This window comes from Anomaloglossus baeobatrachus, chromosome 9, assembly GCF_048569485.1.
Source record: "Anomaloglossus baeobatrachus isolate aAnoBae1 chromosome 9, aAnoBae1.hap1, whole genome shotgun sequence".
NCBI lineage: Eukaryota > Metazoa > Chordata > Amphibia > Anura > Aromobatidae > Anomaloglossus > Anomaloglossus baeobatrachus.
In genome coordinates this window covers 82,332,650-82,347,251 of record NC_134361.1, presented here as the reverse complement: position 1 = coordinate 82,347,251, position 14,602 = coordinate 82,332,650, and the positions used below count along the sequence as shown (strand labels likewise).

The following is a 14,602-nucleotide window of genomic DNA, read 5'->3' as shown; positions in this document are numbered from 1 at the left end:
GGCGGCTTTCATGGGCTGGTGGTTTCAGGGTATACCTGGCCTGGTGGATCCGCGCCGTCAGCCTCTTCTGGCAGGATTCAGAGGCGGCCTCCACAGTTGGTGCTGACCAGGTACCCTCTTTGTGGTGGTGAGCCAAGGCCCCATAAACAGGCGTGCTCTCTGATCGCAGGTGAGCCAAGGCCCTTTTCTACGGACGGGCCCCCCTGGTTGCAGACGAGCCAAGCCCCTAAACAGGCTGGCCCTGGTGGTGGTGCCACTGGTGTAACTTTTTACACTGCGAGAGTTTGTGGCTATAGCAAGTTCATAGCCTTAAAGTTTATTTCTCACAATAGTTTTTGTGGGCGCATTTCTTTAACGTTGCAAACAAAACTTTCAAAACTTTAACTTCTGTACTTCTTTCCTGTACTTTACTTTACTCCTCTTTTCCACTAGGGCGAGGGCACGTTGGGCACTGGCACCTGTGACTTTCTTGCTCTTTGTCTCTGTCTTCATCTGTAGGATCTTTATCTTTCCATTCTTGGTCTTCATCTGTTTCTCCATCTGGTTCTTGATCTCTATCTTGTCTTTCTTGTTGCAGGGGATGGCTATAAGGTTTGTTGGGACATAGCGTTACGCCCAGAGCATACAATCCTCTTTCGCCTTGATGCAGGGTGAACTGAACGGAATCTCCCATCTTTAGATTTCTGCAAGGGTGTCCTCTTGGCAGATGAGCGTTCACATCTCTGCGGTTTACAAATATCCCTTCTTTTATTCCTGGTGCTACAATGAAGCCATAACCACTTTTCAAGTTGAAATCTTCCACTACGCCATAACACAGGGGTCCTCTAGCCTGGGCTTTGGACTCTCTCAACAAACGCTTCTCCTTTAGGTCTCTGGCGGTGACTGCTCTCTGTTCAGGAGACTGTGGTGCTGGAGCAAACTGTGTTCTTCTGCGCCGTGTCTTGCGGGCTGGATCCATGCTTGTGGGCTCCCAGGTGAAGCTCTTAGGCAGCTCTTCTTCTGCAGAGGGGGTCAGGTCCTCCTCGTCCCAGCGGGAGTATGGCAGCATTTCCGGCTCTGAATACACAACTGCTACTGGTGACACTGGAGTCGGAGTCAACCCTTCTGCGTCCTGGCCTCCTCTCCCCCTTAGTTCTTCCTGGCACTCCGGCTGTGGCAGTGCTGGGGATGGATGCTCTTCAGCCGGCCCAGGTGAGGGACTCTTTGGTGTAGCTGCTGCAGGAGTTAGCAGGAGACTCTTTGGGGTATGCGGAGGGGGTATGTATTGGCTCACCAGCCATTGTGGAAATTTGGCCTCCAGGTCAGCCTTCATCTGCCAATATGCAGGGTCTTCACCCACCGTGGGCTGCCTATCAGGGACCTCTGTGGACCGGGGAGCGGTGTCTGCTCTGGCCTTACAGGCCGGGGTAAATGCTGAGGTAGCCTTTTCTTGGCGGGCCGCGCCTGGCATGGCGGCGGCCTGGTCTTGGCGGGCCGCGCCCTGGATGGCGGCGGCCTGGTCTTGGCGGGCCGCGCCCTGGATGGCGGCGGCCTGGTCTTGGCGGGCCGCGCCCTGGATGGCGGCGGCCTGGTCTTGGCGGGCCGCGCCTGGCATGGCGGCGGCCTGGATCAGTGTCGCTGTTGCAGGGGGCTCTGTGCAGGCTGGGCTGGACGTCGCTGCAGCAGTCTGGGCTTGGCGGGCCGCGCCCTGTATGGCGGCGGCCTGGTCTTGGCGGGCCGCGCCCAGGATGGCGGCGGCCTGGTCCTGGCGGGCCGGGCAGGGCATCGCTGCAGGGACTGGGTCTTGGTGGGCCGAGCAGGGCATCGCTGCAGCCGCTGGGGCTTGGAGGGCCGCACCTGGCGTGGCTGCGGCCTGCTTCAGCGTCGCCGCACCGGACGCCTCTTCAGGGACCGCGGACGTGGCAGCAGGGGTCGGGGCACTGGCGCGGGCCGGGGCATCATTCGACTCACCCGTTGTTGGTAGCACTGGGGTCTGCGTCGTCGCCGTCCCGCCTGACACCCGGCATGCAGCTCTCCCTTCATAGGCCCGAACCGCCGCGGTCAGCTCCTGCAGTTCCATCCGTTCCTCCCGAATCTGCTCCACGACCCGGGTCTCCAACCGGTTGCAAAACTGGGCCAGCTCCCGATACCACCAGGCAGCGGAGCCTGGTTCTGGGTTCCTGCGGTCAGACGCCATTTCTTCTGCGCCGTCTTCTGCACGGTCTCCCAGCAGTGGACTCTTCGCTGCCTCCTGTAACAAGCTGTCCAGTTTCTGCTCTGCCTCTTTCAGCAGCTCCTCTCCCAGCAGCAGGCTTGTGGCTCTCTTTCCTTCCCGCCGTCTCTCGACGCTTCCACTCTCATAGCTGGCAAGGTCAGAACTCTGCAGGGGATCTCTGGGTAGCCACACCTCTTCGTGGGCGGTAACTTCTTCCAGCGCGGGCTGCTGTTGTTTTTCAGCGCGCTTTTCATGGTGGCAATATGGCGGCGCTTCCAATTTTTCAAGCGGACCGCCCAGGCACATGGTCACCTGTCTGAACAGGTCTAGTCCTTATCCTGTTCGTGACGCCAGATGTGGGGCCCCGCGTACGCTGATGCAGTATCGGTGCATTACCTTCAGGGACTCCACGTAGATGGATCTGTCTGGTCACAGGTAGGAAACCTTCTTTCTTGATTGTCGTGACGCCACTCTCAGATTTGCGGTCAGTGGGGACCGCCACTGCAGGTTAAGGGATGCCTGGGGCTGATGGTGGGTGCAGTCAGTTGTGATAGCCTCCTGAGAGTGAGGCAAGCCCCAGGGCCCTGTGTAGGTGTGTAGAACTACAAGGCGCAGAATGACTCCACACAAGCAGGATGTCTTTCAGGGTTTTTACTCACAGTTGATGGCAGGGTGAGTGACCCGGGCATAGCTGGGATGAACCAAGTGGGAACCAGGTATCCTTCAGGCTGACTTCTGATGGTGACTACCAACTCGCCTTCCTTAGCCCTTTTTGGTTTGGGGTGACCCCGACTTTTAGTCCCTATGGGGGTCACCCAGGGAAGATGCTGCAGCCTCTCTCCCCTTCGTTTGCCGTTTGCTTGTCGCCTGGACCAGGCCACTCCAGCTACTTGCCTCCTGTGACCTATGGGCCCTAACTGTGGCTACGTGGCTGCGGCTTTTGTGGTGTTGTGGCGTGGGCTTTGAGAGCCCCACACCGGCAGGTTTAGCAAAAGAAAGCTGGATCTATCTCCGCTTCGGGATCTGCCGCCCGGTTGGGCCTGGTGCTCTCTAGAAGTCTCCTTACTTCCCACTCCGTTGCACTCTCTAGCTGAAGCTGGCTTTCAGGCAGCACTTCTAGTTGACCGTTCTCCCCCGTCTGTAGCCACTGCGCGGGCGCTGTTAGACAGCATCAGCCCCACAGGTCTGCTCCTCACTGAGCCCTCTGGAGTTCTCTGCTCTAACTGACTCACTGCTCCTCCTCTCCTGTTCTTGCCTACGCCACCTAGCAACCAGACTCTCCACCACACCCCTTGAGAGGAGATGGAGGCTTTTTAACCCCCTGCCACTATTCCAGTGGAGGTATAGGCTTTGCCCCCTCCTGGGATCCCCAGGGGTCCTCTCATGGGTACATGTGTGAGACCTGATCACTATGCGCCTGTGTTCCACACCCCTGTCAGCCATCCGGATTACCTGTATTGTACTGTCCCCAGCATGGGTGCAGTACTCAGTGGTGCCTGACCAGGTCAGGGGCGCCACACATGCACTGCCGGTGGGCCTTGAGGACTGGAGTTGGGGAACACTGACCTAGATGATCTAATGAAGAAGTCCTATCATCTTTTATGGAATAAATTAACTTCTCATACTCTGGGATCTAGCACTTGTTTTAACTCCTTTAGGCTGGGGCCACACGGGGATTACTGCGATCCCCTTGCATGACACTCGGCTCGTGCTGGCAGTACAGCAGAGCCGAGTGTCATGCGTGTGTCCTTGCAACTGAGGTCCGTTCGTGTGAGCAGACCTCAGCTGCGGGGGACGGGCCGGCACTCAGGAGGGGGGGGAGGGATTTCTCTCCCTCTCTCCTGCGTAGCCCGCTATTGCCATTCTCGCACTGCACTAGCGGTACACCGGTGTACCGCGAGTGCAGTGCGAGTTTTCTCTCGCCCCATTCACTTGAATGGGTGCGAGAGAAAGAGTCTCGCATTACAATTGCAGCATGCTGCGATTGTTTTCTCGGTCCGATTAGGGCTGAGAAAATAATCGCTCATGTGTGCTGACACACAGGCTAGAATTGGTCCGAGGGGAATGCGATGTTTTATCGCACTCCACTCGCACTGTTTTTCTTGCCGTGTGGCTTAGGCCTTAATCTGACACTGATCCTAAGCATTCGTGAACCTATATATTTTTTTATTTTATCGATTAGAACAAGAAGATGACTTAATCATATGGTATGTTTATCAGTGTTAGGCACGAAGTCAGTTGGTTTACACTGACCTCAGCAACCTGTTTGTTCTACAGTTCTCTAGTTTTTCCCATGCTCTTATCACTCATAGTTCACTTTGTTAATTTACCAGTGCAAAGGCTGCTTTACCTAGTCATTAAAGGGCAATTCATGTTAAAAAAATATACACACATATAAATGAAAGCTTAACTACAGGTCTACAAACTGTCATTCTATGGCCGGTTTCACACATCTGTCTTTTCTCCACTTTGTCGTATCCGGCACGCTCCCGTACAGTGTATACAGTACAATGGCCGCGCAACAAGCTACAGTCACATGCTGTCATGTGACCGGAGCATGTGACCAGGAAGTTACAGCGCGGCGATTGTAGTGTATACACTGTACGGGAGCGCGCCGGATCCGACAAAGTGGAGAAAAGCCGGATGTGTGAAACCAGCCTTACTGATTGCTAAAACAAAGGACACTGTTGTTCCCCGAATCGGTGATCTCTGGTTGTTGTCGGTTTCCCTCTTGGTTGGACCACAGCCTGTTTTGTGTTGGTTCAACTGCTGAAGTATCTCTCGTCTTTCTTTCTTTGCCTTCCTCTTTCACTTCTATTTAAGTGTGTGCACTTTCTCGTTTGGCTTGCCCAATCACAATATGGGAGGTGCTATTTATACTCACTACTCATATGTCACAGTGCTGGATATATTTTTGATCCAAGAAAAAAGATCGGCAGCACTCTGCGGTGTGAGGAGTTTAATGTTGTACCAAGAAAACGCCGCTTGCAGGTTCTGATAGACAGTAAGCAGTGCCCAGATTTTTTCCTTCTACCTGTTATTACATCTGGCTATATTTTTGGATGGATGGTTGTCTGAGTCACAGCTCCTCAATTAAGGTTTTCTGACTGAGACATTGTATTGCTATTCCCTGCAGTTTGTTTGTGTAAATCCCTTCTCAATTATCTCCTATTTTGTTTCTTTTAGGTTTGGGAGGGTTTTCAAGTATTCTGTTATTCTTTTTGGCTTCCATCATTCCTGTATGACTGTATTTGCACGTTCCTAGCCCTATGTCTCACCCTCTGCCTGTGTGCACTTAATTTATATTTATTGTTGTTTTTGTATTACACTTGATTTATAGCTTTCGGTGCAGATAAGGACACTCTGGGTCAGCCATCGACGGGTGGAGGAACCATTACATGACCTTAGGGTGCCAATCTCCGCAGTCAGGCAGGGACAAATCAGGTCAAGGGCAAGTACTAGCCTGTTTTGGGACCTGTGGATCTCTGGTTTACATCTCCCCTGGTTTGTTCATCTCCGTGAGAGTGTTAGGGTTCAGTCATAACACTAAATAGCTGCTTATATTAAAATATGTCTATTGAAATATACCATGTTATGTTGGTACTATAATCAATAAAATATATAGAAATATACAACTTATTTCATGTCCATGCTTCAGACTATATATGATGTCTGTTAGTGGCTGGTTAATGGTAGAAGAAAATGTGTCTAATAATAACACCACCAGAAAACGCACACATGAAAAGATCAATAAAGGTCCAGTCACACATAACGAGATCGTTAACGAGATTGTTACTACGTCACAGTTTCCGGATCGTTGTTAAATCGTTGGTGAGATTGTTGGTGAGATGTCACAGTCATTTTCCCAACGACTTTAGTAACGATGCAGCGACCTGGATAACGATCTCGTTGGTCGTTGGGACCCTGTCACACAGCAGCTATGTAACGATTCCGACCTGAAATAGGGGCGTAGTGTTTGACGCTGTAAGCCACGTAGGCGTGCATATGCGTTGCATTTTCCACACCCCTCCGCTCCGATTGGTGGCCAATACTGTGTTCTGATTAGGCGGCCGGCCTAGAAGGCAACTTTGTATCGCTTCATCCTTTGTCCCTTTTTGAGCCTTGCTTTGAGGATAGAACCTGCGACTTCAGCTTCTATGCAAAAAGCAAGCAAGAAATCGGGAACAAAGTACGAATGAATCCGGGTGGAGTCGCAGGTTCTATCCTCAAAGCAAGGCTCAAAAAGGAACAAAGCATGAAGCGATATCCAATCAGAACGCAGTACTGTTCTCAGTGTCAACCAATCGGTGCAGAGGGGGCGTGGAAAAGGTGACGCAACTACACGCCTACGTGTCACACTTTAAGTTCTCATCTAGGTCGTTAACGAGATCGTTGGTAGGTGTCAAACATACAGATCCATCCTGCCCAGCAGGACTCCAACAAGCCAAAAATGGCCCAGGACATTCAGCAGCGACCAACGATCTCACAGCGGGGGGCGGATCGTTGGTACGTGTCAAACATAACAAGATCGCTGGTGAAGTCGTTGTTTCGTCACAGAAACTGTGATGTAGCAACAATGTCGTTAGCGATCTCGTTATGTGTGAAGTGGCCTTAAGTATGTAATAGAGACACAAAAATGACAATGTTGCCTTCTAGGTCTATAGTCACTTTGTACTTCTCTCATATCTCAGTTCATTCACTTGAACATTGCATTAAAGGGGTTATAGTAAGAAATGTATTTGTTACCTATCCATAGGATAAATGATAAATGTATGATCATTTGGGGTCTGACTGCTAAGACTCCCATCAATGACAACAACAGTTTCAAAGCCCCCTGCATCAATGGAGCAGTAGTGCGGAGGCATCTGAGGGTCTGACTGAGATTGCTGTCAGTCCTGTTAAAGTGAATGGTGCAAAATAGGTGACATATTTATCATCAGTCTTGTAGAAAGTAATGTATATATTTACAGACTCCTCTATATACATGTTGTTTAGCGTTTTTTTTTTATTTTGTAAATAATAATGTGTATAAACCGTCATTATTTCTCTTTGCTTCCCAACTTTTAAACTGATACAAGAAAGACATTTTCTTTGTTTATATAAAACTTTAATTATTGTAAAACCTATAAGTTAGTAAAAATATGCACTTAAAATTTACTTTATTTTGTCTGCCATACAACCTTTTTTTCTGGTATGCCCTGCTGGCATAGCGGATTTATTCTCATGAGAAATAACTATGCCTTATCATATTAATACAAGTAAACAGTAAATGTAAACAGGTGGTAAAATGAGATTCAAGCAGATGAGCAACTCAACTTGGTCCAGTATATAGTCCGCACTCTAGCAGCCGATCTTAACTCCGTCCTGGGCCCAGCATCCTGGAGGCCTCTTGCTCGTCCCTGCGGATGTTATGACAATACAATGTGTTGCACATCATGACACCTCAGGACTAGATATGAGTGACCCTTTGGAAGTTCGATTCGCCAGGTACATTCGAACCTTAATTGGGCAGTTTGTGTCTCCCCCCACATGCTACCAGCCATAAGCAGGACACTTCCGTGGGAGGTTGGGTGGGGTTTTTCAATTTTTTTTTTGTGTGTGCACATTACATCTGATCACACTGTTGTTACCCCCAGTGTGAGCCATTCAAACACTGCACGCGGCTCGCACTGGGCTGAGCATCACTCATACTCAAGTACAGCGCTGCTCACTTGAATGGTTTACACTCGTAACTCACTTGAACTTCAACCCGAGCTTTGTTTTTTTGGAAGTCGGTTTCCGAACCCCAAACATCGACCCTCAGTTTTGCTCATCTCCACTCAGGACATAGTCAGAGTTGCCAACTTAACTTATTTGTTTTCTAGACAACTTATCAAAAAATCACAGGCAGACAATATTTTTTACAGACACATTTCAAAACCAAAATAAATAATTATGATTATAAGTGCTACATAGCACCAAAAAGAGAATATAATATGCAAGCCCAGTAAGGTAAAAAAAAAAATACAATGTTTGTTATAAATAATTAAAAACACAATAATAAACAATATCTACCATATATAAATACAGTCATATGAAAAAGTTTGGGCATCCCTATTAATGTTAACCTTTTTTCTTTATAACAATTTGGGTTTTTGAAGCAGCTATTTCAGTTTCATATATCTAATAACTGATGGACTGAGTAATATTTCTGGATTGAAATGAGGTTTATTGTACTAACAGAAAATGTGCAATCCGCATTTTATCAAAATTTGACCGGTGCAAAAGTATGGGCACCCTTATCAATTTCTTGATTTGAACACTCCTAACTACTTTTTACTGACTTACTAAAGCACTAAATTGGTTTTGTAACCTCATTGAGCTTTGAACTTCATAGGCAGGTGTATCCAATCATGAGAAAAGGTTTTTAAGGTGGCCACTTGCAAGTTGTTCTCCTATTTGAATCTCCTATGAAGAGTTGCATCATGGGCTCCTCAAAACAACTCTCAAATGATCTGAAAACAAAGATTATTCAACATAGTTGTTCAGAGGAAGGATACAAAAAGTTGTCTGAGAGATTTAAACTGTCAGTTTCCACTGTGAGGAACATAGTAAGGAAATGGAAGAACACAGGTACAGCTCTTGTTAAGCCCAGAAGTGGCAGGCCAAGAAAAATATCAGAAAGGCAGAGAAGAAGAATGGTGAGAACAGTCAAGGACAATCCACAGACCACCTCCAAAGACCTGCAGCATCATCTTGCTGCAGATGGTGTCAATGTGCATTGGTCAACAATACAGCGCACGTTGCACAAGGAGAAGCTGTATGGGAGAGTGATGCGAAAGAAGCCGTTTTTGCAAGCACGCCACAAACAGAGTCACCTGAGGTATGCAAAAGCACATTTGGACAAGCCAGTTACATTTTAGAAGAAGGTCCTGTGGACTGATGAAACAAAGATTGAGTTGTTTGGTCATACAAAAAAGCGTTATGCATGGAGGCAAAAAAACACGGCATTCCAAGAAAAGCACTTGCTACCCACAGTAAAATTTGGTGGAGGTTCCATCATGCTTTGGGGCGGTGTGGCCAATGCCGGCACTGGGAATCTTGTTAAAGTTGAGGGTCGCATGGATTCAACTCAGTATCAGCAGATTCTTGACAATAATGTCCAAGAATCAGTGATGAAGTTGAAGTTACACAGGGGATGGATATTTCAGCAAGACAATGATCCAAAACACTGCTCCAAATCTACTCAGGCATTCATGCAGAGGAACAATTACAATGTTCTGGAATGGCCATCCCATTCCCCAGACCTGAATACCATTGAACATCTGTGGGATGATTTGGAGCGTGCTGTCCATGCTCGGCGACCATCAAACTTAACTGAACTGGAATTGTTTTGTAAACAGGAATGGTCAAATATACCTTCATCCAGGATCCAGGAACTCATTAAAAGCTACAGGAAGCGACTAGAGGCTGTTATTTTTGCAAAAGGAGGATCTACAAAATATTAATGTCACTTTTATGTCGAGGTGCCCATACTTTTGCACCGGTCAAATTTTGTTTAACCCCTTCAGCCCCCAGCCTGTTTTCACCTTAAAGACCAGGCCATTTTTTGCAATTCTGCCCAGTGTCACTTTGACAAGTTATAAATCTGGGACGCTTCAAATAAAATAAATCTGAGCGATATATCACACAAAATAGTTACTATATAACATTTCCCACTTGTCTACTTTATACCAGCGCAATTTTCGAAACAACATTTTTTTCCGTTACGAAGTTAGAAGGGTTCAAAGTTCATCAGCAATTTTTCATTTTTCCAACAAAATTTACAAAAACATTTTTTAGGTACCACATCACATTTGGAGTGACTTTGAGAGGCCTAGGTGGCAGAAAATACCCAAAAGTGACCCCATTCTAAAATCTGCACACCTCACACTGCTCAAAAGAACATCCAAGAAGTTTATTAACCCTTTAGGAGCTTTACAGCAACCAAAGCAATGTGGAAGGAAAAAATGAAAATTATGAATGAAATGAAACTAGTCATATGAAAACAAACCCCAAAAAAGGAAAAAAAAGCATGGTCCATAAATGAAAAGACATACCTGCTATGTATACCTCAGTAGACATGGAAGTCAGAGACCAGGGGCCTGCCACACCTGATGCGCGTTTCGCACCAGGGCTTCGTCCAGGAGTGGTGAACGTGCCTAGGTATGACCTTAAAAGGTTGTCCACTACTTGAATAATCCCTACTCATTTCCCTTGTTCGCCCCATAAAAATAAATAAGCCTATACTCACCTCTGGTGCGGCCATGGTTCCAGCAATGTGTGAAGCCGCGTTGCTGGGGCCCACATGACTTTGTTATGATACGCGGGCTCCGCGACCAAACAGAACCTGGCGTCTGTCTCCCTGTCTCTGGCTTCGGACATTTGAGCAGGATGTGAGCGCTGTGCTAACTTCCTGCTCAAACATCTGAAGGCGAGGAGACAGATGCCAGGCACTGATTGGTTGAGGGGCCCACGTGTCATAACAATGTCACATGAGCCCCAGGAACGCTGGAACCGCAGTCGTACCGGAGGTGAGTATAGGCTTACTGATTTTTACAGAGGGCGAACAAGGGGAATGAGAAGGGGTTGTCCAAGTAGTGGACAACCCCTTTAATATATAATAGAGGATCCAATGGGCGTGTAAAGAACCAAATAGCTAAATAGATTTAACCTGAGAGTCGGTGATGAATCCTAAACAGAAGCGCCCGGTGGCCTCAGTTGAAAGAGGAATCCCTCAAGAGATTGTGAGATCCCGTGACCGGGTATGACGCACACAACCTTAGCAGCAACCACACATGTCTGGATAAGGAAGAATCACAAAACCAGATGTTTCATGCGCAACAATAGCAACGGAAAGGAGCGCAATTGCAGGTCACATGTGCGTAGCCATTTATATATATTTTTTTATTATTGTGTGTTTTTAATTATTTATAATAAACATTATATTCTTTACCTTACAGCAGAAGACATGGCGCACCGGACCGGATGGTGAACCAGGGCCCGTATGTATTAGGGTGTTATAACTTAAGGTGTAGTGTATAATATCATGCCTCTGCACAATGTATTATTAGTGAAGGTCATTAGTTATAACCTTTGTAAGATCCTCCAGAATACCCTGAAAATAGAGAAAAACACTATGTAAGCTCAGTGCACAAATAGAAAACTTAATAAGCACAGTAAAGTGTAAATGAAGATACTTTTTTGTGTACCATGGCATACAGAGACTACCCTCCTGCAAGCAGCACCTAAATAGGTATAGGGCTAGCAAGTAAGATGTGATGTGTTCGGGGAATAAGTAGAAAAATCTCTTCTGTCCCATGAAGAAATGAGTGACAAGAAATCATACATGTTCTGTCCTCCAAAATATGGTTAACCAATTCCAGACACGTAACAAACATGTACAATCATGGCCAAAACTATTGGCACGTTTGAAATTCTTCCAGCAGAAAATGAAGTATTTCTCCCAGAAAATGTTATTTACATATGTTTTGTCAGGCACATTCTATTTCCTTTGTGTATATTGGAAAAACAGAAAAAGAAAAACATAGAAAAAAAAGGCAAACTGGGTATAACTGCACACAAAACCCCAAAAATGGGCTGGACAAAATTGTTGGCATTTTTCCAAAATGGTCTGTAAACAACTTTGTTTCAAGCATGTGATGCTCACTCAAACTCATCTGTGGCACGTAACAGGTGTGGGCAATATGAAAATAACACCTGAAACCAGATAAAGAGGGGAGAGTTTTACTCAATCTTTGTATTGCATGTCTGTGTGTGCCTCACTAAGCATGGAGAACAGAAAGAGGAGAAGAGAACTGTCTGAAGACTTGAGAATCAAAATTGTGAACAAATATAAACAAACAATCTCAGGGTTAAAAGTCAATATCCAGAGATCTTGATGTTGCTTTGTCCACCGTGCGCAACAAAATCAAGAAGTTTACAAGACATGGCACTGTAGCTAATCTCCTTGAACGTGGACAGCAGACAAAAATTGATGAAAGGTTGCAACGTAGGATAGTCCTAACGATGGATAAGCAGCCCCAATCAAGTTCCAAAGAAATTCAAGCTGTCCTGCAGGCTCAGGGTGCATCAGTGTTAGCGCAAACTATCCGTCGACAGTTAAATGAAATGAAACGCTGCGGCAGGAGACCCAGGAGGACACCATTGCTGACACAGAGATATAAAAAGGTACACTGCAGTTTGCTAAAATGTACATGAGTAAGCCAAAATCCTTTTAGAAAAGCATCTTGTGGACAAATGAGACCAAGACACAGCTTTTTGGTAACCACATCATTTTTTTGTTTACTGAAAATGGAATGAGGCCTACAAAGAAAAGAACACCGTACCTACAGTCAAATATGGTGGAAGTCCAAAGATGTTTTGGGGTTGTTTTTCTGCCTCTGGTACTGGGTGCCTTGACTGTGTACAAGACATCGTGAAATCTGAAGATTACCAAAGGATTTTGGGTGGAAATGTAGTGCCCAGTGTCAGCTGGTTTTGCGCCCTAGATCATGGGTCTTTCAGCAGGAAAATGACCCCAAACAAACTTCAATAAGCCCCCAGAAATTAATGAAAACTCCGGAGAGTTCTGAAGTGGCAGCAATGAGTCCGGATCTAAATCCTATTGAACATCTGTGGAGAGATCTTAAAATTCCTGTTTGGAAAAGGCACCTTCAAATATGAGAGACCCAGAGCAATTTGCAAAAGAGGGGTCCAAAATGCCAGTTGAGAGGTGTAAGAAATTTGTTGATGGTTATAGGAAGTAATTGACTGCAGTTATTTATTCCAAAGAGGATGCAAGCAAATATTAAGTTGAGGGTACCAACAATTTTGTCCGGCTCACTTTTGGAGTTTTGTGTGAAATTATGTCCAATTTGCCCTTTTTTCTTTGTTTGTCTTGTGTTGTCCCAAGTTATACAAAGGAAATACCGTGTATAACAAAACAGGTATAATTGCAATAATTTTCTAGGTGGAATAATTCATTTTCTGAAACAATCTCAAGGGTGCCAACACTTTTGGCCATGAATAAATGTAAAGAATTATTTTAAACATATTTAAAATTAGTGAGAGTAGATTAGGCACCGGCTACAGTGGTCCTGTGTCTAGACCACCTAAAAAGGGGAGATTATAGATTGAATAGTAATTAGATCACCACGCATCCAATAGGGTTTAGTGGGTAAAAACCAATATGGAATCAAACCCTACCCAGAATAATATGAGACTCTTAAAGAGTCATATAGATCCTTAATGAAAAGTATACAATCTAAGAAGCAAGAGGAAAAACAATGATGTCTTCTTATCTTAACATGCCTTAGTTACTGTAGGTTAATTGCACTCTGCTCTGCCATCTGGTTCCTGACGAGGAATATAAAGCACTCGATGGCCATTCAGGCAGCAAACGTCCGAGGTGCCATCATTTAGTCTGGGATTAGGGCCATTCTAGCTGATGCAGGTACCACTAGATACTGTGGGGTCTAAATCTCTAGCCTGCATAGGAACTGGCTAGGTCATTTGCAGCTTTTAGTGTTTTGCCTATTTCTCCAAGTGTGACTTGAAAACCCAATCATAACAACATTATTAAATGTTAAATGGGCACATAAGAAGCATTATTGTTATAGGGCACTCCTTGTTCTGTTAGGGCGGCTTTGCACACTATGACATCGCAGGTGCGGTGTCGGTGGGGTCAAATCGAAAGCACATCCGGCGTCACTTGCGATGTCGTAGTGTGTAAAACCTTTTTGATACGATGAACGAGCGCAAAAGCGTTGTTATCGTATCATCGGTCTAGTCTCCGACATTTCCATAATGCCGGTGCAGTGACAGGTACGATGTTGTTCCTCGTTTCTGCGGCAGCACACATCGCTGTGTGTAAAGCCGCAGGAGGGAGGAACATCTCCTACCTGCCTCCCAGCTGCAATGAGAAGGAGGAGGTGGGCGGGATGTTTACATCCTGCTCATCTCCGCCCCTCCACTGCTATTGGCCGCCTGCCGTGTGACGTCGCTGTGACGCCGCACGACCCGCCCCCTTAGGAAGGAGGCGGGTCGCCGGCCAGAGCGACGGTCGAAGGGCAGGTGAGTGCATGTGAAGCTGGCGTAGCGATAATTTTCGCTACGCCAGCTATCACAAGATATCGTACATGCGACGGGGGCGGGGACTATCGCACTCGACATCGCAGCATCGGCTTGCGATGTCGTAATGTGCAAAGCCGGCCTTATTGTCAAATGGACACACTGGGGGCATTATTATTATTTTCTATAGGAAAAATGTGGGCACTGTTTTAGATGGCACTTGCACAGGGCATTAACCCCATTTTCCATTTTTTTTTTCCCTTTCCTTTCGAGAGCCGTAACTTTTTATTTTTCCGTCAATCTTGCCATATAAGGGCT

At 46.4% G+C, this 14,602-nt stretch overlaps 1 protein-coding gene across 1 annotated transcript in view; it reads right to left on the bottom strand.

Annotated features, from left to right (window-relative positions):
• Window positions 1-7,304: 7,304 nt before the first annotated feature.
• The window catches only part of LOC142250494 (uncharacterized), an 83,407-nt gene continuing 76,109 nt past the window's right edge, over window positions 7,305-14,602 (bottom strand). The window contains exon 18 of the mRNA XM_075322678.1: window positions 7,305-11,330. Within this exon, the coding sequence (XP_075178793.1) occupies window positions 11,283-11,330 (48 nt within the window). The 3' untranslated portion in view covers window positions 7,305-11,282. The remainder of the gene's footprint in view (window positions 11,331-14,602) is intronic.